The sequence below is a fragment of the Ursus maritimus genome, unplaced genomic scaffold (genome assembly GCF_017311325.1).
Source record: "Ursus maritimus isolate PB19 unplaced genomic scaffold, ASM1731132v1 scaffold_27, whole genome shotgun sequence".
In the NCBI taxonomy this organism is placed as follows: Eukaryota; Metazoa; Chordata; class Mammalia; order Carnivora; family Ursidae; genus Ursus; species Ursus maritimus.
Genome location: NW_024425230.1, coordinates 19,570,071 through 19,593,442, shown reverse-complemented (window position 1 = coordinate 19,593,442; position 23,372 = coordinate 19,570,071). Strand labels below are relative to the sequence as shown.

The 23,372-nt window shown below is 55.9% G+C and overlaps 1 protein-coding gene across 4 annotated transcripts in view; it reads left to right on the top strand.

Moving 5' to 3' along the window:
- The first annotated feature begins 5,972 nt into the window (after nucleotides 1–5,972).
- Nucleotides 5,973–23,372, top strand: part of NTRK3 (neurotrophic receptor tyrosine kinase 3) — a 367,569-nt gene continuing 350,169 nt past the window's right edge. For all 4 annotated transcript variants that reach the window (XM_040642769.1, XM_040642772.1, XM_040642771.1 and 1 more), the window contains exon 1: nucleotides 5,973–6,246. In XM_040642769.1, the coding sequence (XP_040498703.1) occupies nucleotides 5,999–6,246 (248 nt within the window). In that variant the 5' untranslated portion in view covers nucleotides 5,973–5,998. The remainder of the gene's footprint in view (nucleotides 6,247–23,372) is intronic.

The window sequence follows — 23,372 nt, the reverse complement described above, 5'->3', positions numbered from 1 at the left end:
AGCTAGCTGCCCCCATCCTCAAAGGAGCAAGAAGCTGGCAAGAGAACCAGGGAGGTCCCGTGGGGTTGCTTCTCAGCGCCCAGCGTCTTGTTCCCCAGGCACCCAGGCCTGGGACCTTTCCTGGCTGCTGGCGACTCCAGGGTCTGGAAGTGCAGCTGAGAACATCCATGAGTGTGCCCCAACAGCTGAGCCCCACGCAGTAATTTGCTAGGGGGTGCTGCTTCCTGTGTGTGGGGGATGAGCTTTAGGGTGACAGCGTGTTTGGCTGTTGCTGGATAACTGGTCCCAGGGCTTCCCAGCCGAAGCCGTAAAGCCTTCTGTGTACCTCAAAAGTGGAATAATAGAGTTAACACACACAGAATGCTTACTGTGTATCAGGCACTGTTCAAGGTGCCTCACTATGTTATCTCACAACAGGCTGGTGAATTAGGCCCCGTTGAACCCCTATTTTGCAGATGGGGAAACTGAGGCAAGGAGGATTAAGTGCCTTGCCCAGGTTCAAACACTATTGGGTGGCGAATTCATCTCCATGGGTATATTACATAAAACCATGTTTAGTCCCTTTAGAGTTGCCTACTCTCTTGTACCCGAGGTCACAGCCCCTGCAGCCTGCCTGATTTGGAGCCATACTTTACAGGGGCCATTGACAATCCTGAATGTATTACCAATGACCATAGTGGGGAAGGATTAGAAAACTGGGCTTTGGAAGCAGAGGGAGGGAACTGAGGATACTTTGCTCAGAGAAGAAATGAGAGGTGGGCAGCCTCCTGACTGGCTTGTAGAGAAGAGACTAGACTTTTCCCTGGGGTTCTAGGTAGTAGTATTAGTACGAAGGATGGCTGTTTAAAGGACATTGGTTTCATATTTCCAACAGAAGGCTGTCCAAGGAATAAAGCTGGTTGCGGACAGATTGGGAAGCCTGGGGTGGTATGAGCCTCCTGTCCCTGAAGGTGTTCAAGCAGGGACAGACTGGGCACTTGGGGATAACACTGAGGGGATTTGTGCATCAAGCGGGGTTGCAGGTCTTTGGGCTTGAGAGTCCTTTCCAGCCCAGAGATTCTGTGAATCTATCATCCAGGGTAAGCAGAATAAGTCGAGGATCACCTGGGCGGCATCACTGGTGAGGACCCCCAGGCTCCCTCCAGACACTCCCACCAGGGCGGCACAGGAGAATCTAGGTATCCCTCTGAAAATCTGTAATGGACGGGAGTTAGAGGCAAGGGGCTCTGTCCCCTCTGGCGGGTAGCTCCAACCTCCTGGCAGGTGCATGCCCAAGACCTTGGGACTCGAGTCGGGCTCCTGAGTTGGACCTCCTGTCCTTAGATCTTCCTGCTCCCTTTGACACCTTGGTCTCGACTGTCCCTTTTTATAGATGGGCTTTCCCTATCCAGGAGCCAAGGAGGGAGTTGTAACCCCTCCTTCCTTGGCTCCTGGTCTTCTGGATACATGTTCCCAGCCACTAGCCGTGACTTTCCCCCTGACATCTTGAGTTCAGGCCACCCAGCAAACAGGCTTCTCTCAGCCAAGTCCAAGTCTGACAGCTCCAATAGCTCTTTGCAACAGCAAGTTCTTTGGGGTACAGTTTTCCCTTTGTCTCCTCTTTACTCCCTGGGTTGTCTTCAGTACCACAGTTCCTTCCGCAGCTCAGAGTTGGGGCCGAAGTTCTCATTTCTGCTCAGACTAGAACGTTGGGCAGCACAGCTCCTGGACTGCGGCTGACACCATAGCAGTAGAGCACGGTGGGTGAATCCCAAGTGCCTGGGGTCTGGCCTGCACCCCCGTAACATGGCTACTCCTTAGGAGTGTGGCGTCATTGGAAAAGCCAATGCGGCTGTGTTAGAAAGGCAGACCTGTAACCAGGAGGCCCGCAGAGGTCTGAAGTGGGGAAGGTGCTGGGACGATGGCTCCCGGGTCAGCTGCTTACGTTTATATGCTCCTGAGCCTCCACTTCCTTCCTCCATGCCTAGATGGCAAGGAATTCTGGCTTTGGGGCTACCTTCTAAACAGTCAAGGAGAAATCTCAGGTGCTCACATGGCTGGAACATGCCTTTGGGATGAGATGTGTTCAGTTTCTGTGGGTGTCGGGAAGGTTGGACCACTGTGCTCTGGGAGGCAGCCTCCACTCCGGCCTGTCTGATGGGGACCATATCCAAATCTTGGGTTCTCACCTTCTCTGAACCCTTGGTACCAGAAGGTGGTAAAGCTCAGCTGTAAAGGGTTTCTAAAGCTTTCGTTTCTGTTTAAAGCACTTTGGCCACTCCTGCCTCTGACTGGTGAGCAGGGGCTACATTGCTAAGTTTCTTCATTTCTTAGACTGCAGCTGGCAGCAAGACCTGGGAGGGATAACAGCGTTGGCAGGATGCTGAGCTGGGTCCTGATTTCTCTAGGACCAGTGATAGCCACAGAGGGGGAACCATTATGTGTCAGGCATTATTCCTTGTCAATCAGGACATTCTTACCAAGGAGACAAGACACCCCAAATGCTCTGGACCCCTACTGACCAAAAGGAGGGCGTGTACAATGGGCAATTTCTCCTGCTTCCTCCACCAAATCTGGCCTATCTCTGGGGTTAAGAAGTATTGAAGCAAGAGTCTATTTTTCTGGGCGGGGTGAGCCCACTTTTGAGCTTGTAGTGAAACTTCGAGAGTCAGGACCTGACTCACCTGCTTCCTCCCCCTACCCCCCACTGAATAATATTCTGAGAATCCACACTATGGGTTCCATTTCTTTTCTAAGTCTCTCCAGCCCATGTCTGTATAGAATCGGAGAATGTTCAAGCTGGAAGGGACTTTGGGAGTCATCTTAGTCCTTCTCAAACTGCACTGTGCTTATGAATCACCCGGGGAGCTTGTTAAAACAGATATTCTGGTTTAGTAGGTCTGGGGTGGGGCCTGGGATGCTGCAGACGAACAAGCCTCCAGGTGATGTGGATGCTGCTGGTCGGAGGGCCTAACTTTGGAGAGTGAAGTCCAACCTAGTCATCCTACAGATGTGAGAGCTGAGGCCCAGAGGCTTCCGTGATTTGCCTACGGTCAGTTGGAACTAGAACTCTGTTCTCTCCATTCCTAGTCTAGGATCTGCTTTGAAAAGGGCCTCCCTCCTCTTAAGCTGCCACTTCCTGCTCAGGCCCAGAGCTCCAGCATAAATGTAACATCCCATCTTAATCCCGTTTTACTGTTAGGATGAAAGGCTTCTTGTCCTATTAGGCCCCCCTTGCCTCACCTGTGCATTTTTATCATCTCCAAAGGGGTTTTTGAAGTTTTTTATTTGTTCTGACTTACCGCTCCCCTTCTCGGCTGGAAATGTTAAAAATCGTTTCTCTCTCTCCCGCAAAAGTGGGCTGGGCATCATCTGGATACAACTATTTTAGTTCTAGGCTGGAGAAGTGCTGGGCCCAATCCATTTGGCATTCCCTGCCTTTTGCTGGAGTGGTCTGAGAAAGGTTCTCTGTAGGTCTCTGCTGCCACCTGCCACCTCCTGTTGAGAGACCAACCTTTGACTCTGCCTCAGTTTCCCAGGCTCTCAAGTAGGTATTCCCCGGGCCACTCTCAGAGGGCCACTTTAAGGGCAGGGGGGTTCCCAGTGGACCAAGGGTATCAGGGGTTGGCCTGGGGCCAGTAGGAACTGGTTTGCCAGACGAAGGAGGTCTCCACTCTCTGTCCCCTCCTGCTGGTGGGAGGGCAAAATGCCAGTCTGGCGACCAGGCCACAATGGCAACAAGGGGGTAAAAATCTCCCCGAGGCCGGGGGAAGGCAGAGAACGTAAGGGAAAGTCGGGAAAACTGCCTTTTATAGACATGTTCCTTTCTTTCCCTTTTTTTTTTCCTTCCAAGTTTACTCACAGCGACAGTGGCACTCACAGGCGCCTGGTCTGTCTGTGGTTGCGCCTGGGGTGGGCGGGTGGCACCGGCATACCCCTTCCCCCATCTTGCCTGCAAGTTGCATGACCTGCATCGGAATCCATAGGGGGGCGGGGGAGAAGCCTTTCAGATGCTGGATGCAGTTGAATTCAGCGTGTTCGCTTCCTCGCCTGCCCTCATCCAAGATCGGGGAGGAGAGCCCTGCTTTCTTCTGCGTGTGAATGCCGTAGTGTGTCTGCCTGCTCGGACTTCCCTAACCCTTTCTTTTCCTTTCCGACAGCGAATGCTCTGGTTTTCTCAGCAAACAGCTCACACTTGGCATTTTGACGTTTTATTAAAAAAAAAAAAAAAGAAAAAAGAAAACCAAAACCCTACCAAGGCAAAAAAGCGGGGACCCTTCTCTTCTCCCGACGGGATCTGAGCTCGCGTCGAAGCCTGCACCTGCTTTGCGCCCCTACCAGGAAGGGGTGCTTGTGTGGGAGGGAAGGAGGGAGGTTCTGCGCCCCCGAATCCGGGGGAAAGCAGCCCGCCCGCCCCCTCACCGGGCAGCCAGAGCAGCACACCCGAGAGCCGATCCCAAGAAGCCGGCCTCTGACGGTGCTGGCCTGCTTGCCAAAAAATGCCCCTTGCATCTCAATTTCCTGGCCATTTCTCTCTCGCAAGCACCGCTCGCCCGGGGCCACCTCGGCTCCCCAGCGCAGCCCTTTCAGCGCTGGTTCTTTCCTTCCCCGCTCCCTGCGTGCCCGGCACTGAAAGCAAAGCCCACCGCCAAGAAGGCGCAGGGGGCGCGGGGGCACCAACCCGGCCTGCCCCGCAGTCCCCTCCCAGCTGATCCCAGCTCCCGGACTCTCGATTACAGAAATGAGTGTCATTTACACGGAGGACCGCGCGTCCGCGGCCCCCGTCCCTGGCTCCGGGTGCCTCTCTGCGGTTCCCGTGCGCTCCCGCACCCCCAGTCGCCGCCTTCGAGCCCGTGTCCCCCACCCAGGCTCGGGAGCACTCCCTGGTCACCTCGGCCGCGTCCATTTCACTTCCTCTCGCGGTCCGGATTGCAGCAAAACACCAGGCAGCGCGAGGGCCAAAAAGTGGAAAGGAGAGCGCCTTTCGGCGTCGCGCCGCCAGCTCGCCAACTCCCCCTCCCCAGCCCAGACCCTCTCAATCCCAACTGCAACTTTTTCCCTTCCGTCTCGGTTTCCCCTTGGCTGCGGCGAGCCGGCGCCTGGCCGCAAGGCGTGGAGCTGGCGGGCGGGCGGGCGGCCGCGCGGCTGCGGGTGGCGGTGCGGGCGAGAGCCGCGAGCCGGCGAGTGGGTGGGTGGGTGGGGAGGGAGGAGGGGAGAGGACGGGCGGGGAGAGAGTGGGGTGTGGGGAAGGGGAGGGGGAGAGGGAGAGGGAGGGAGGGGGGAGATTCCGCTCTCCTGCCGCTCCCAGCCGGGGCGGGGGGCGGGGGGAGGAGGCCGCGAGGAGGGAGGGGAGGAGGGAGGGGGAGAGAGGGAGGGAGCCGAGGAAGACGCTCCGATAACCCGTGCGTTTCGTAAGGCTCTGAGCACTTGTACATTTCTGCAGGCGCGCGGCGAGCCATTCGCGGCGGCTGCTGCAGCTCCGACTGCATCTTCCTCCTCCTCCTTCCCCTGGGCTCCGGGTGTGTGTATGTGTGACTGTGTATGTGTGTGTGTGTTTTGCAGGTGTGTCCGTTTTAATTCTGCCCAGTAGGTGGGACTTGGTGACTTTAGCACCATATTTTCCTTTTCCTTTTCCTTTTTTTTTTTTCTTTTTCTTTTTTGCCTCCCCACCGTCTGTGGCAACCCTGCAAAGTCTCGGAGTAGGAGAGCGCGGCTCGCTTTTCGAGCCCCCGGACCCGGCGAGCCGGCGAGCGCCGAGCCGGCCACCATGCCAGGCAGACCGCGCCACTAGGCGCTCCCCGCGGCTCCCACCCGGCGGCGGCGGCGGCGGCGGCCGCGATGGTTTCAGACGCTGAAGGATTTTGCATCTGATCGCACGGCGTTTCAAAGGCAGAGGCCCCCCCTCCCCCTTCCCCCCTCCCTCGCCGTCTTTGTTTCCTTCCCCCCCAGCTCTCCCCACTCCCCCCACCCCACCCCCCTCTCCTCTCCTCCTCCTCTTTTTTAGAAGCCGCGATCGGAGATGGATGTCTCTCTTTGCCCAGCCAAGTGTAGTTTCTGGCGGATTTTCTTGCTGGGAAGCGTCTGGCTGGACTATGTGGGCTCCGTGCTGGCTTGCCCTGCAAATTGTGTCTGCAGCAAGACTGAGATCAATTGCCGGCGGCCGGACGATGGGAACCTCTTCCCCCTCCTGGAAGGGCAGGATTCAGGGAACAGCAATGGGAACGCCAGCATCAACATCACGGACATCTCAAGGAATATCACTTCCATGTAAGTCGGGCGGCCGCTCCCCAGCCCGCCTCCCCTCTCGCTCCGCGTCTCCCTCTCGCCTGCCCGCGGCCGGGAGCCGGCCCTCCGCCCGCCCGCCCCAGCTCGCCGCTGCCCGCCGCCCGCCCGGCGCGCGTCAGGCTCGCTGTGGCTCGGGAGATGCTCTCGGGCTGCGTAGTCCAGGTGATCCGGCCCTAGCAGGCGGGAGCCCGAGCCGCGTGGGGGCCTTTCCCCGGAGGGGACCCCAGCCCGCCCAGGGCGTGCGGGGCCCAGCTCCCGCTCCCGCCTCCGCCCCCACCCGCCGGGGCTCATCGCGAGGGTGCGAGTCGGGTTCTCTGCCCCCCACTAAATAGCAACAGTTTGGCCACGCTCAAGTGGAATAAAGTAGACGAGGTTCGATCCCCGGCCGTGGCGGCGGTAGTGACAGCGGCGGCGCGTAGCCGGGAGGGAAGGTGACAGGGACTGCTCGCGATCCAGCCGAGATCTTTAACTATTTCCTTTTGGAAACAGCAAAACACGCTGACAAGTAAACAAGTTGGAAGCTGGCTGCTCTCGGGGAGACTTTGGACATGTCGAGGCCGTCATGGACGCCTACCTCTTCCCTTTCTCTCTCTCCCGCCCTCTCCAACCCCATTTTGGGCATTTCCGAGACACCCCCCGCCTTTCCCACCCTCATCTGCGTCTGGGCGCCTACAGATCCCGTCCTTGTGAGCTTTGATAACTGCGCCGGTAATTCCGAGTCAGGATAGAGAAGGGAGCGGAGGGGGCTTGCGTGGTTTGGGGATAGGGGGTTGTATGATCTTGCAGATCCGTGGTTTTTTTTTTTTTTTTTTTTTTTTTTTTTTTGAAAATCCAACTCTGACTGGCGTTTGCTGGGTTCTGCCCCGTCTGACTGAGACCTGTGGTGGCCTGCATTCCCTCCCTCCCCTTGGGTAGGGCTGGGGGATAGAACGAAGACTCAGGAGAAAGAAGAGCTCAGGGTGCAGGGAGGCCGCCCATCTTTCCTTCCGCTGACCTCGGGGCCAGGTGACCCCCACCACCCCCATTCTGACATCCAGAGAAGGGTGTGGACAGTGCTGAGGTTGTTCAGGGGATAGCTCTTTTCTCCCCCTGCCAAGGTCCACACCCCTTGGGGACCCTCCAAGTGGGTAGGAGAGAGGGGTTTGCACTGAAGTCCTGGCTGGGGTCTGAGGAAGGCGTTTGGGCGGACACAAGCCCTGCCGAATCTGCCATTGGCGCGGCTCTCCCAGGCAGCAGCCCTCCCTTTGCCTCAGCAATGGGGCGGCCAGGCTGGGAGGGATTGCAGTTCTGCTCTCGCAAGCCCGCCAGCCCTGTTGGCTTCATGGAGAGAGCGCTCGCATTCTTGCAGCTAACAGTTGGAGGAAGTGTGCAGCCCAGGACATGTCTCTGACTCCTGGCCCTGGAGACAAGCTTGACCCATATCTGGGCTCTGCCATTCACCTCCTCACTACCTGCAGCCCGTGGGCCTGAGATGAGGACATGAACAGCCAAGGGGGGAGCCAGGGGTTGGCAGGGGTAGACTGATGTACCCAGCTCTGCCTCTCCAGGCCCTGCAGGCCACAGCATTCCTGCACCCCTGAAGATGGTGGGAGGAGGGTCCTGAGTGTGATCATCGGGGAAACTCTGGTTTGGAAGTGCACTGTTGGGCTGTGTGTGTGTGTGGGGGGGCGGTGAGGGGGCAGTAGGGAGGGGAGAGAGCTTAGCAGTGGGTCCAGGGCTCAGGAGCTGGATCTGGGGGTATCCAGGAGGATTGGTGGGCTAAAGGTTTGAGGGAAGCTCCCTGGTGTGGGTCTCTGGGAGCTGGAAAGCCTCATTCAGACTGTTCTCTGCTCCAAGGATGTGTGTGTCTGTAGGAAGCCAGTGGGAGGCAGGGATGGCCACAAGCACGTAGGCTCTCTGTAGCGAGGCAGAGGTGTCCCTCCTCTGAAAATGATGCTTGGGGAAGCAGTTTGACCGGGGAGAGTTGGGTTGCTCTTTCTAGGCAAAGGGTCCAAGATGGAGGTGCTGGAAAGGTGGGTGACGGGAAGGGATGGTGCCGTCTCTTGTCCCCTTTGCCATTGGAGGACCCCAGTGGAACAAATGGGAGGACAGTGAGCAGGAAGTGGATGGGAGACTGTGTGTCCGCATCCCTGTTTCAGGACTTAGGCTCTTTGGCAAGCAGGCAGGACTCCTTTCTTTAAATCTACCCCAACACCTAAGAGCCAGGGAACTGGATTCCTACAGGAGCTGCGTGGATTGGCAGGTGGGGGGGAGGGTCAGAGGTCATGGGTCTGATGACCCTTCCTCACCCCATCTTCTCCCCAGTGCCCTGTTAGATCTATGGTTGGTATTGACTGAACTCTGGGAAGAACCCAGCCTTCTAGCCCAGAGGCGGAGGACTGTGGAGAGAGGGAGGGGAATCGTGCTCATCCTGGGAAGCAGATATCACCCATTCCTCTTTTACTCAAGGGAATGAAGGCTCAGGGTGGCAAAGTAACTTTTCTTGGGGCCCGTAGCCCTCGTGGTGAGCTAAGCTTTGGTCCCTGTCTGTCCAACACCAAGGCCCAGGCCTCCATTCTGCCTGGATGCCTGTGGAAGCAGGCTGGGAGGAGGGCCTGGAGGGCAGGAGGAAGCTCTCCAGGCAGGGGAGGAGGCCTGACTTTGGCATGACCTGGGAAGGGGACTTGAGCTGAAGCCCAGACTTTGCAGAATGAAAGAGTGTTCTTCGGATTTCTGATGCTATCAGAGATTGGGAATTCAGGGGTCCTCCAGCCTTCCATCAGCCTGAAGCTCTTGCTGGTGTGTGCCTAAGGGTCCAGCTTGGGCAGACTCTTGGGAAGAGGCTGGGGTGAAGCTGCGTTTCCATCAGGCCTAGCTAAGGGAATGGGGGAGTAGCTGAGGGGGGCTGGCCTCCGCAGACACACCCTCTTGTTTGTGGAGCTGTGGAGTCTTGAGGTCCCTCCCTGGGTGCTTAACTGATCATACCTGACTTCTAAGATGGACAAGAGATTCCCTGTGGTCTTTCTCTCAGAGTCATGTGTGGAATGGCTCTTGGGTCCCCACTGGAGGCTGGCTGAGGGTGCCAATGATCAGGGAGGTGGCTGCCCCACCAGTATCAGGAGGGAGCCAGTTGCAAGGCATAAGAGCAGAAGTGTGGGTTTCACCTCCTCCCCTCCCAAAGGGCTCTCCATCTGGGCCTCTTTCTGTTCAAGAGGATAGCTCCTTTGCCCCTGGAGGTCCTGGCCCACAGTAACCTTACGTAGAAGGGTCTGCGCACTGCTGCGCCCAACCAGGCTCTGTGGTCACAAAGGCAGAGGGTGGAGGCTGGGAGTTGGATTCTCTCTTTAGGTCAAGCCAGCCTGAGGCTGGGTTAGAATGGTGCATCCTTTGACTGTCAAAAAAAAAAAAAAAAAAGAAGAAGATCTAGGGGGAGGAGATGGCTCGAGGGACCCAAGGTTCCTGGGGCTGGCTATCCAGATTTCGAAGACCATTGAGCTCTTGGCTGGGACTCCGAGCCTCCAACAGGGTCTCTGCAGGAGCCACCACAGGGTCTCTGGTGTTTGCAACTCTCTGGTCCCTTTATGTCCCCTGTTTTCCCTGCAGGCCCTCACCTGGCTGGGTGAAGGATCCTTTGGGCTTTGGCTGCTGTATTGGTTCCTTGATTCTCAGCCTTTCGAAGGATCAAGGGGAGCGCCAGCCTTGACAATTACCCGTGGGAGCTGGGATGCAGGCAAGGGTGTGAGCCAGGCCCCAACGGCATCAATGGAGCTCAGCCAGGCTCTGAGCCTAGGCCTGAGGGGGAGGTAGGCTGAGATGGGAGGCCTTTGTGGTTAGGTCTGGAAGGGGGAGTGATTGCAGCTCTGGGGAATGAGGCACTTTTAGGATGAAAGCCGGGGACCCAGGGTTCCAGAGGCCCTGGGATTTTACCTGGAGGCCAGGCCCTCCCTGGATCCAGAGTCCTCAACCCCCACAAGCCCAGGTCAGTCTTCCCAGGCACACTCCGGGACCCAGAGCGTCATCTCTGCAGCTCCAGGGACCTGAGCACATGGCCCCTTTGGGTAAAAACAGCCCAACTTGGCCCTCACGTTGAGAGCGCTTGGGTACTGATCCCTGGAGGGCTGGTCCTGGAGTCCGAGAGGTGGCTCAGGGTCCTTCAAGGAGCTGACCAGCCTCCTGTCTGGCTAAAGAGGAGCCTGCTGCCGTGAAGAAGGGGGGGTTCTGATGCTCACTCCCTTGGGTTGCTCTCTGTCCTTGCCCTGCCTGTCCCTGCCTGCTGCCTCCTCTTCTTCTCTGACTGTCAGGGTGGACTAGGTCCTTAGCCCAGCTGGCTCTTGGGCGGGAGTGTGGGTGGACTGTGACCTTTCCTTGGGATGACCTTTGCCAAGATTGTGGCAGCTCTGCTGCCACTGGACCCCATTCAGTGGCTTATACTGGGATCACAGACACCATCTCTGGCCTCCATTTGGGGCCTCCCATTGACCACAGGGAGGGTAGGAATAGTCAAAGGGATGAGATACATGAGTCCCTCCCCTGGCTGTGCCCCTAACCCGCTGTGAGTCGTAGGAGGGGACTGTAGCCTTTTTGAGCCTGTAAATTCAACTATGAGTTGAGACCATGGGGCAGTGTCTCTTCCAGCTTGGACCGGTGCCATCCCAGGGCGCAGGGAGCCCCCCACGGAGGCTCTGTTTCTAAGGGCACCATCTTTGGGATTGGTGCCAACTCTTGTGATGCCCCCAGGAGGAGGGCAGGGGTGCTCCCTCTCTGGCCAGTGGCCACTGGCCGTTTTTCCCTTTGTTCCTTCCCTTCCCACCTCTACCGAACTCTGGGTCATCCAGAAAGTGCCACACAGTTTGGAGTCAACAGCCCAGACCAAACGCCACACTTAGGAATGCACTGGGGACTGCAGCCTCTTGGAGGCCAGACACCCAGCTTCATGTGGCTCTCTGTTCTCCACCCCACGCTCAAGGCAGGGAGGAAGCGTCCCCTTGCAAAGCTTCTGCGTGTTGCTCCAGCAAGGACCTCCACTGGGTGGGAGAGGAACATGCTAGAACTTTCATTTCAAGTTATTCTTGTCCAGAAAAGGGAATATTTAGCGTATGAATGGAAGATATACAAGCATATAACTTAATAAATAGAGGAATGTTCAGTGGTTACAAGATAAAATTTTTATTGCTAAACCATGCATCATCATAAAGGCTTGGTGCTCACTGTTGTTGTGACTGGAAGGGCCTGAGTTTGAAAGGCAGATGGGTTGATGGTAGCAGGGGTGACCCTGAAGCCTGGGCTCCCCCTCTTGGCTCTGTTCCGGGGTTGGGGGTTGATTGATAGGCGGGGGAGCAGGAGGAATCAGGCTGGGTGGTGGAGGGGAATATCGGCACCGGACCAGGATTCCTAAGGCTCCCTAGTCCACAGGGCCAGGCCAGTTCTGGAAAGACTATATCCTTCAGGTCCTCCTTTTGTTTCTGTCTAGCAAATTCTTTGCCTCCTGAACACTGTAGCATTTCTTTCACACTTTCCAGTTTACAGAGGTTGGGTTTATTTTTGCCGCAACTACTTGAAACGTATAGGCAGGAATGATTAGTCCCATTTTACTGATTAACAAAATAAAGGAAATGGTTGAGTTGCATGTCTCCCAAAAGGAAAGCTCTAGAAGAGTCTTGTGGCTCCTTCTGTGGTGCTCCTCTCATGGCTTCTGTATTTCCATTGACTATTCTCTCTGGCTGTGGTCCTGCAGCTAGATACCCTATGGCTTCATTTTCATCCAGAAAGTTCTGTTTCTCCCAAGGGGCATCGTTATGGGAATGGTCCATCTGGGAGGGATTGGAGGGTGGCTGAGAGCCTGGCAGTTGGGTCTAAGTGTGGCCTGAGTGGAGGCTGGACTTGATCCCCCAGAGCTGGTGGTGGCTGTCTGAGGCATCCGCTCGTCACCTGTCATCCATCCGTGGAGCCTAGTTGCCTCCACTTTGAGAAACACATACTCCTGGGGACCAGCCACATTGGCTGCTCCTCTTTGATGGGTTGCCTCTCCAAAGATGAGGACTCCAGTGAAGCCAAAACGGAAGCACAGTGCCTGGTGGAGCCCTGGGAAGCCCCATGAGGACCCTCCATTTTCTGCCTTCACCCCGAGTGCAGGGCTCACCAGAACTCAGGGCTGGGAGGGACTGCTGCAGGTGTCCCCTCCCCCAGGCTCTGTACAAGGGACTCCGTAAGAGGCCCAGACCAGGGCAGTGACTTGCCTGGGGCCCGAGGGTTCCTGGAAGGCCTCTCTTCCACCCTCTTCTGCTCTGCCCTGGCACCCGTCCTGGGCACTCTGTCAAAGCCAGAGCCTTGCCCACGACTGTGTCTCCCTCTGGGGCGCTGTTTCCAAATCTGGGGTCCCCAGGGGCAGCAACTATGCGAGGCTGGCAGCCCCAGGGCTCCTTGAAGCCTGCAGCCCACACCAATTAGAGATTCACTCACAGTGAGGCTTTCTGCTCTGCTCTGTTTACTGGCGCGGCTGGCGAGGCTGTGGGCTCAGCTGGCTTGGGAGCCCAGCCTCTCTCTCCAGCCTCACCTCTGCCTCCCAGCCCCCCATCTGCTTTGTTCCATCAACAGGGTCCCCAGTCTGGGTGGTGGAAGATTCAGGCAGGATTCCTTCCTCAGAATCCTCCAGCATGGAGAGGACCACGGCAGTCGGGTTTCCCTAGCAGATCCTCTGGGCCTGGCCTCTCCCTAGCTTTGGGCAAACCCCTTACCTCTTCTGGGCCTCAGTTTCCTGATCTCTGAAATGGGCATATTAGTAACGACCTTTCAGCAGCACTCTGAGGATTGGTGCCCTGTATGACACCCAGCAGAGAGAAAGCTGTCAGTATACGATCGCTAACAACGGTTAGCGCTTTGAGCACTTCCTATATTCTAGACAACTGTTCCAACCACTTGAGAGGTAACACTGTTATGGCCTCAATGCCAACCCTATCAGAGAAGTACCATTCATTCATTCATTAATATGAATCCCGTTTTACAGATGGGGTGTGGGTCCAGACACAGAATGTGACTTGCTTTAATTTCACGCAGAGCTATCTGACATTTAATATTAAGCTATATTGCCTGGACGCTTTTGCTCTCTTCTTAGGCATGCTAACATACACTGGTCGACACACATATGCACACAGTCACTCATGAAGATGTGACCATGATAATCAGTTAATTTAAAAAAAGAGTAGATGTGAGGTCTAGAAAGGTCCTTTATGTTGTAACAGTCCAGTTCTTTGGGTGAGCGTTGCCCTGGCTGGGGTCCGAGGGGAAGGCAGACGAGATAGTGGGTGCAGTCCTGGCCTTGCTGTCTGGCCGATATGGTCACAGACGGGCCTCTCACAGTCGGGGAGGCTTTGGAGCTTTCCTCCTGACCTGTTCCCGACAGCGGTCTCCCCCGAGGCTGTGTCTCAGCCAAGCCCTCTTCCCAGGCCTCTTTGACCACCCCTTGGTGTCTTGGCCTCTGGTCAGGTCAGCTCCCCCAGGAGACCAGGTGCCAGCGAGGCTGGCGGGGATTCAGGAAGCTGGCGGCTGGGTCCCCGCCAGCTCCACTCCAGGCTGAGGCGCGGCCGGCAGGACCGTGTCCCTGACTGCCCGTGGCCCTTGAGAGCTTGGATCAGAGAATGGAGGGCTGGATGGCTTCTCCCAGGGAGAGCTTTGGGGTTTCAAGACGGCTGGTAGGTGCAGAACAGCAGGGGGGTGTCTGGAGGGCCCAGCAGTGAGAGCTGGAAGCCGGTGTTTAGAGAATCTTCCTTGACTTCTAATTCTTTCTCTTCTCTTGCCTCCTCCTCAGATGAGCGGGCTTTCCTCTCCTCCACCTTTCCTTTTGCCTCAGCTCTACCCATTGCTCACGGGAGCTCCGTCTGCCTCTGCACAGGGATGAGCTGTGAGCATGGGGGATGGCCACAGCTGTCCCCGTGGAGCGAGCCGGTGTAGCCACCCACAACTGAGATTGAGGGGCAAGCATTTGTGGAAACACCCCATTTTTGCTGCTGCTTGGCTGGCTGAGCTCACTGCATCATAGGACCTCTTTCGCCTCAGTTTTACCTTCTGGGAGTTGGGTCATCTCTGGGAGTTGACGGCTAGATCCCTGTCCGATTGGTGTGGCGACATGTTCGATGGGCTGTCTAAACGTTAGGGTGCCATGTTGATGTTCCCGTTTCTAGACATCTGCGAGTGTTTTTGAGCTAGGAAGAGGATCAAGACTTTGAACCATAAATCATCTGATCTGGAAAGGGGCTCAGATATAATTGGGGTCCAACCCAGTTTTGCCAAGGAGGAACGTGGGGCTCAAGAGAGGTGGATGGGCTTGACTCAGTCACCCAGTGTGTCCTGGCGTGGGGCCTTGCCTCCCCAGCTGGTGTGGCTTCCCTTCCCCACCCTCTGCTAGCGGCTGCTGTGGGGCTGAGGGATTTGGGCTCTTCCAGAGGCAGGGGAAGGAGCCCTGAGTCTCCTGCAAAGACAGCGAGACAGTGAAGGGAGCAATCTTCGATTCGCAGTCCCAGTCCGTCTGCCTCCCATGGTGAACTGGGCTGTGTGTGTGCACCTGGGGGTGTCTTTGAGCACGTAGAAGTGCATCTCTTCTGTGTGCTGGGCACATCACGTCTCAGGTCTTGGTAAACAAGCCCTAAAGCCTTTGGCTTCCTGCCTGCCAAGTTCATCTGCGTGTAGACCCCCCATGGCCACCAGAGGGCAGTGCTGCGCACGAGACGGTGGGAGGCTGGTGTTTGCCTTCACCAGGCTGGACCTGGGGTTGTGGCACGAGCCTAGTGAGATGTGCCCTAGCTGATCTGGCTTTCAGAGCTGTTCTTGAGCCAGGGATGAGCAGAGAGGTCAGCTCTCCCCCAGGCGGGGCCTCTCTCTGCAGATATGGTCCTGCCTTTATCATATCTGCGGCCCAGCCATGGGAGTCTCCCGGAACTGAGCTTCCCAGGAGGTGGCTGGGAGAGTGCGCTGGGTGGACAGAAGTCAGCGCTCTCCTTCCTCTCTGGTCTGCAGCAGCAGCAGCAGCGGGGATCAGCACATCTGTATGAGGGAAATGGAGATGAATGAGACATAGTCCCTGCCCAGGAAGATCAGTCTTGATGTGGACACAGAGAAGTTGATGGGCGGTTGGTTACGCTGTTGGGGTTAGTGTCATGGAATAATTGGGCTTTATGAACTCCCTCCGGCCATTTGATATGCTGGCCCAAGTGTGGGGGCATCTCTCACTTCTTCCTGGCCCCCCTCCCCTCATGCCGAGCTTGGGAATCACTTAGACACCAAGTCGCTGCTCAGCCAATACCAGATCCTGATATTTACGAGATGGAACAGTGTGATGCATTGTCTCTTAAGCTCTCGGGACCCTGTCTGTCCCTCAGAGATACCCATCTAAGTTGGTGGGTATGAGAGTGCCTTGCAAATTAGGGTCATGGGCCCTGTCTGGACCAGCTAGTTTGGACTCTTTCCTTTCTCTGAATGCTTCAGCTCTTTTATATCTGTTCCGGGATTTGAGCAGGTGCTGTCTTGTTTCATGCGCTCGTTGGTCCATAAATGAGACCTGTCCCGCGACCATGGTTGTCAACTTTGGAGATGGGGTCTTCTGCTTTCGTGGTGGGCGCTGAGCTCATGGGGCCAGGTCCTGTGTCCCCAGGGCTATCGCATGGCTGCCAGACCCAGGGCTGCAGCTGGGACCCTCTCTGTTGTGGTCAGTGTTTTCTTTTCTTTCCTTTCTTTTCTTTTCTTTTCTTTTCTTTTCTTTTCTTTTCTTTTCTTTCTTCTTTTTGATTTTATTTATTTATTTGAGAGAGAGAAAGAGGGCAGGAGAGAGAGGGAGAGAGAATCTGAAGCAGACTCAGCACTGAGCACAAAGCCTGATGTGGGGCTCAATCCCGCGACTGTGAGATCATGACCTGAGCTGAAACTAAGAGTTGGACGCGCTTAACCGACTGCACCCCCCCGCCCCCCCGCTTGTTTTTGACGCTTTTTTGAGGCTGAAGAGCAGGGAGAAGCTAACATTTATGGCCCTCCTGGTGGACTGGAGGTCATCTGCACAGGCAGCCTTGCTTCTGGAGGGTACCTACTCAATGGAGCTCGAGATCAACTTTGCCTCTTACCAGCTCTGTGACCGTGGGATGGCTACCTTAAAAAAAATGTTTTTTTTTTAAGATTTTATTTATTTATTTGACAGAAAGCGGGAGGGAGAGTGAGGGAGAGCACAAGCAGGGGGAGCAGCAGAGGGAGAGGAAGAAGCAGGCTCCCCATTGAGCAGGGAGCCCGATGCAGGACTCTATCCCAAGACTCTGGGATCATGACCTGAGCCGAAGGCAGACGCTTAACTGACTGAGCCACCCAGGGGCCCCGGGCTGCCTACTTTTTTGATCCTCAGTTTGCTCATCTGAAAAATGAAGGTAATACTAACAATGCAGGGTTATTAGCAGATTTCATGAGAGTGTGTATGTATGTATGTTTTCTCCCTCTCGTTTTCTTCCTCTATTCCAGAACTTCCTCTCCATGAGCACAGATAATTTCTATGGCTCTTGTCCTCCTTCCAGCTCATCAGACTCACCCTGAGAGACTAACCTTCTCATCCAGGGCCTTCTGTTAGAACAATTCCGGTGCCCAGGATTTTCAGTGGTTCTTTCGTCTAAGAGGCAGCTCTGTGTCGCAGGGAGAATAGTGGCTTTTCTTTGGCCAGACAGCCTTCAGTTTAAATGCTGGCCCTGCCCCTGTGTGATCTTATTCAAGTTACTTAACTTCTCTGAGCCTCACTTTCCTTATCTGAAAAATCAGGCTAACTGTATCCATCTTTGTAGAGTAGTTGGCAGGATTAAATGAGATTACAGTAAGTCCCTGGCGTATGATGGGTGCACAGAGGCCGGTGGTATGATGGAGTCTTGCAGAGGTGATGGACAGTGGCATTTCAGGGTCCTCGAGGCATGGGATTGGAGGAAGTTACACGAGGGGAGCCAGCAGCACCTGGGCCAAAGCTGAGAGAAACAAGACAAGGACCAAGATGGTGTGTATTTGGGGGAAAAAAACCAAAACGGCTAAGGCACATGTCTGCCAAAAGAACAGGGAGATAGTTATGGTTCCTACAGATAGACTCAGTTGGGATACCAAGTGGCAGAAGGTCCCAGTGGGGAATTCCTGTGCAGACTAATTCAGGAGTACCCAGCCCCTCGCGCACATGGTCCCATGGAGTTTTACTGCTATTCTTGCCCTAGGTAGCTTCTGTTCACTAGATGGTCCCCTTCTGGGCTACTGTAATTGATTAAGCCTGTCAGCTGCAGATGGGGCCCTGGGAGCAGCCCTGGGAGAAAGAATTTAGGAATCCAGGGGAAAGGAGGTGACCTTGGAGTCCCTTCAGTCTGTCCTTAGGGCCTCCCATTCACATTCATGCCAGTTCCACATTAAGCCACAAGAGGGCACTAGACCATGATGTCTGCAGGGAGGGAGGCGCTATTTCGCCTGCCCTGTTGGGAATGTGCCTTTGATCAAAGCTGCACATGGTTTTCTTCCAGGCGCCAACATCTCTGTGGGTCATGGCAAAGCAATTTGATTCAATTAGAGCCCATAGCTCGGAATCTGATGTCTCAAGGGAGGCTAAATTGTGTAATAGAAAGGTCACAGAATTTCACATCAAACTCAGGTTCCAGTCCTTGCCCTCCCCCTTGCTTGTTTTTTGAACTTTGAGTAAGTTACTTAATTTCTCTGGGTCTCATTTTCTTCACCTGCAAAGTAAGGTGTTACTGGGAGGTGTTGCTGTGAGGATTAAATTATATGATGTGTGAAAAGTGTCTGGAACGTGGTGGGTACTCCATGATTGGCCATCCATCTCTTTCGGGAAGAAGGATGAGGTTAGGACACAGTGCAGGAGTGATTTGTGGGATCCTGTTGGCCTGATGGCGCCCTCCCCACCCCACACCAACCCATGAACCCTCCATGGTTCCAGTTCACTGGGGGCAGCAGTGACACCCAGTGGCTGGAGTGGAGAACAGCAGCACTGTGTTTGGCTGGGGTTGGGGTGGCAGGGGCGGGCACGGTTGCGGAGTTGATGGGTACTGTTGGGGCAGGTGAGATTGAAACCGCATCATGGCAGATGGGCTTCAGGGGGTCTGTCAACTGAATTTCTCTTCCCTTCACATGCAAGTGGTTAGAGATGATTGATTCTCAAAGGTCATGAGTGTGATGATGGCCCCTGGGAATGTGTTGCCTGGGCCGGTGGGATGAGCGCATGTGTGACTTCCTCATAGCCAACCAATCCCGGGGTCTAATGACCAGACACTTTTTAATGTTTTCTGGGGTGCCACTCTCTGGGAGATGCTTTCATCCCCAATCTGTCTGGCGGGCCTCAGATTGCTGAGGCTCCATATGTTTACCTGGAAAATGACAAGGGGAGGGGGCATTGGGCGGGTTGAGAGGGAGTGTTTGGGTAGCTTGGACCTGAATGTCAGGCATTGTTTCCTGCCCTTTGCTCTGTGTGTGTGTATGTGTGTGTGTGTCTCGGGGGGCGTGTGGGATCATGTGGGAAGGGGCTTAGAGGGACGTGCTAAGCCTCGGGCTTCGAGGGAGCAGAGACTCCAGCCTGGAGAAGGGAGGGACCTTCCCCCAGCAGGGGTGTGTCTCTGAGGCTGGACTCGGGGTGTCTTTTGCGCCTCACCTCGTGTAGCCTCTTCCTTACACACCTGCGATTCAGGAGGGAGCCTTGGCAGACCTGCCGGGTTCAGGGAGTTATTTAATATCAGCTTTGCTCCAGATTGTGTTTCTGACTGCTTGCCACCTCTTAAGTGGCAGCCATTTTAACAAATGTGGCGATAAGACACCAAGTGGGAAATAACATGAGAAATGGGGAGGGGGCAGGGGCGTGGAGGAGGGGTGTCGTTTTATTCCCTTGGCAGAAACCTTGTCTTCTAGGCAGTTGGAGGGAGAGAGTGATGGAGGAGGAAGTAGGGCCCCTCGGAGCCCCTGGCAGTGAAGGGGGAGGGTGGAAAGAAGGGCCTGCGGCTGCAGCTTTCCCTCTGCCCTGGGAGGGCCCTGTGTCCTGCGGGGGCGGCTGGCTCCTGTCCCTTGGGGGGTTGTGCAGGGGAGGGCCTGTATTCCACTTTTCCAAGGACTATCTTCCACGTGCATAAGAGACAGCTGATGGCAGGTGTTGGCGGGCGTTCAGCCCACTGTGGGTGTTGAGGGGCTCTGCACTCCAGGCGGTGGGGCGCCCAGGTGTCTGGCTACCTGCCTTGCTGCCTGCTGGGACCATGCCAGCCTCTGGACTCTGGGGGAAGGATGGGCAGAGATGCGAGCAGGGCCAGCCTGGCCATTCCTCCTGCAGGAGCCGGAGATGAGGGAGCACCCCTCTTTCTTCTTAGCACCAGGCTCCAGCCATGTGCCAGGCACGGTGCTGAGTCCCGAGACACCACACGGAGAAAATAAAGAGCCACGGCCCTCCCCTCTTGGAGCTTGCAGTCGAGTCGGGGTGGCGAGCCTTAGCCAAAGAAGCCACAGCTAAAAGCCCTGTCTTAAGAGAAGCAGGGGCAGAGTTTTAGAAAATGGAATCTAAAGTTTAAAGAAAAATGTCCGTATGCGAAAGGGTGGGCTTCCCTGCGGTGGAGAGGGTGCTGTTTTTCTACTTGGAGATTTAAAAATTCTGGGGGCACCTGTTCCGGGCCCACCTGATGTGGGCAGCAGTGCAGTTACTTGTCGGGGTTGTGGCCCCTGGCCACGGCATTGAGGCCGTGGCCTTGCTTTTGCCCACAAGACGACCCGTGGCTTTTAGGGGAAGACACGTACGGCAGGCAAGTGGGGGGGGGTTGCATGTCTGCTCCCGTCGCCTTCTGACCTCGTGAGACAAAGATTGGGGCAAGTAGTTTATTAGGAAGCTGACCCTGGGCGGCCGAGGGGAGACGGGCAGAGAGACAGGCAGGAGGAAAGCCATGGAGCCGTGTGTGTCCTCAAGCAGGTTGCAGAGGGTTCTCCCCGGACGCCCCTTCATTTCTCCCGTATTGCATTTAATCAGCGTGTTTATTTGAGAGCCTCCGAGGGGCCAGCCTCTTTTGTGAGAGCTGAGAACACATGAGTGAGCAGGACAGTGAAGGTCTATATTCTCCGTTGTTACAGGACATGGAAGGTCAAGCCCTTTCTCTGGAAAGCTGCCTGGACCTTGCTCTTGGGGATCTAGCTCCAGGCCGTAGGGGAGCTGGGCCAGGTGAGCCAAGGGTGCAGCCAGATTCTCTCCACCCCCCCAGGCCACGTTCCTGGGAGAAAGCCCCATCGGAGGGTGATTTGGGGGTCAGCCTTTCTCCCCCGTGTGTCATGTGGAGGAGAGCCAGGGCTGGGGTGAATGCCCAGTGGGTACGCGAAGACTGGCTCCCGTGCGATTTACAGGGCCAGCCCCAGCTTCCTTCTCCCGGCTCCTGGCCAACACTCTGCCCGGCTGGTGCCCAGCCCTGGGCGCTGGTGGGGACACCATCCCTCCTCTCTGCTCAGAGTAGTGCTCGGGGCCCCCCAGGGGAGCAGCAGCGTGTGAAGAGTGACCTTAGCCCTCCCTGACTCTTGTTTAGGTTTCATCGTCCAGGGTCATCCCGTCTCTATGCAAATGACTGGCACTCTTCTCTGTCTCCCCACCTGCCCCAGTCCTGCTGGTCTACCTGCCTTCTTTTCGCTGGTTGCTCATTCAGGGCCGCTGTGGTCTGGACTCTGGTCAGGCGTGCTTGGGCCTTGGGGCTCCACCCTGTTCACCTTTCCTGGTGTCTGTCCTCACCTGCCCAGGTGCATCGCTGGATAGGAGGGGGGCATGGCCAGGGCCCTAGGCCAGCTGAGACTCTTGAGTTCCATGTCTGTGCCCTGGATGGCATCAGGCTCCTCCCTATGCTTGTTTCTTCTCTGGGCCGTGAGCTTCGGCAGGCAGGGATGGTGTTTTACTTGGCTCTGTATCCCCAGCAGCCAGGATCTAGTAGGTGCTCAGTAAAGACCCATTGGACAGGATGGGTGCGTTTCTAGCAGAATGTCTCACGGATCTATGGCCGATCCCAGCTTGGTGACAGGGCGGACGCCTCTGCCCAGAGCGCTGGGCACATCATTCTTCTCATTCTCTGTACCTCTTTGGGCCTGGGGCTTCGCCCTCAGCCGAGCAGCCTGTTGGAGGTGTCTCCTAGGGAAACTGGAACTCGTCACGGGGAGTGCAAGCCCTTGCGGTGACTGTTCCAGAGGCTTTCCTAGGGACTGGCTTATTTTAACCCTGTGTCATTCGTGGCACAGCCCGGTGAGGCAGGTACTGTTACCAGCCTGATTCTATGAAGGCACAGGGAAACTGAGGCACAGGGAGGCTATGGCACTTGTCTCCTATGGTCAGTCGTTTGGTTAGTAAGTGGCAGAACTGGGATTTGAATGCGGCACATGTGGCCCCGGAACCCCCGCCATGCCCCCCAGGTTATCCATGCCTCCCTCCTTCCTGCCAGCCCTATTTCCTTTACTTCTGGGCCCCGCCCAAGCCTCAGTGGCTCCCAGGCACCCCTCGGCCGACAAGATATAGCACTGTGCTCTTCTCTGTTCTGCAAAGGGGCCTTTGGGACCCAGGGGAGTTTGAGATTCCTGAATTTTGTGGGAATATGTGTTTTCAGCTACATCTCAGAGGTTGTCCTCCGAGCGAGGGCCCTGGGGTCCCGTCACTGCCATCAACTTACTGAGTGAGTCTGGGTAAGGCACTGGCCATTGCCGGACCTCCATGTTTTTATCCTTAAAACCAGGGGTCCTGACCAGGTGACCTTTGGGGGCCTTTCTGGCTCTGACCTCTCCTGTTTCAAACGGGGTGGTCGGGCACAGGGTAGAAGGTTGGAGGGGCTGAAGCTGCAGAAGGATGTTGCTAGCGGTGGGCCTCTGTGTGTGGGAGGGCTGTGGGAACACACACCCATGGTTCTCACACCTGTGCCTGCATCCCTGTCCCCAGGAGGCCTTGCCGAGGCAGAGTGCTGGGCTCCACCCCAGAATTTCTGCTTCCCCTTGGTGGAGGGGCCTTTCTAATGAGTACCCAGGTGATGCGGATGCTGGTGACCCAGGGACCACACTTCAGTAATGACAGCTGCATTGATGGCTTTCAGGGTGTACTCCCTGGGGATCAGAGCCGGTACGGTATTCTGCATCCATTTTTTTAAATGAATTTTCCCAGGCTGCGACAAGTTTGAATACCCCCCATTCTAGCAGCACACTCACCCACTGTCAAGCACGTGTTGCCAGGGCTCACCCAGGTGCCGGCTTCTGTCTTCCATTCCCCTTTCATGTCTTCCCTCTGCACCCCAAATCTGGTGCCTGGCTCCGTGCTGACCCCCACCCTCACTTTTCCCACATGCCCCGGCTTGACCGGAGCATGCTCTGACACACGTAGTCCGGTATGTAGTTGAGAAATGAAAGCACAATTATGTTTTCCACAGGACTCTTCTAGATTCCCAGTTGATTTTTAAGAGCTATTTGGGTGGCAGGAAAGTAATTCTATAATTGCCGCTCAGGAACCTTAGTTGGGTCCGAATTGCTCCCACGGTAAAGTTCAGACTTCTCTGTTCACGTTCAAGCTGCCGCATCTCGCCTCCCCACATGCCCCCTCACTCCCACCCCGGGAACGCTCTGCTCCAGGCACACTGGTCTGCGTGTTCCCGAAACATCCCCGGGCATTTCCAACTCTCAGTCTTGCGGTCAGGCGGTTTCCCCTGCTTGGAAGACCTCTGGCCTTCGTTCTGCTCACCTGAGCCCTGCTTGTCACTCAGGACCCACCTTTGAGATGTTCTTTGCTGTCTGGACCGGTGTTTATTGATTGTTCTAGCTTTCCAGTCTCTGGAGCACACGGTCCTAGCAGCTGCTGTCTGTTGAGCACTTGCTCGGGGGCGGGCCGTTTATATGGTATTTCAGCCATACACATGGTGGTGGTGATGCAGGGGGCGGGGAGCCGCTCTCATTTCACAGATGAGGACATTGAGGCAGACAATGCAAGAGCTTACCCTAAGGCCGTGGGTAAATGGCACGGTGAGGAGGAGGAAAAGGATGGGGTGCAAGCTCCCATGTCATCGGGAGAAGAGGAGATAAGGGAACTGGGCTATGTTGATATGATGGGTGCTTTATAGCAGTCACAGTGAAAATCTTGTTCTCTGTGCCCT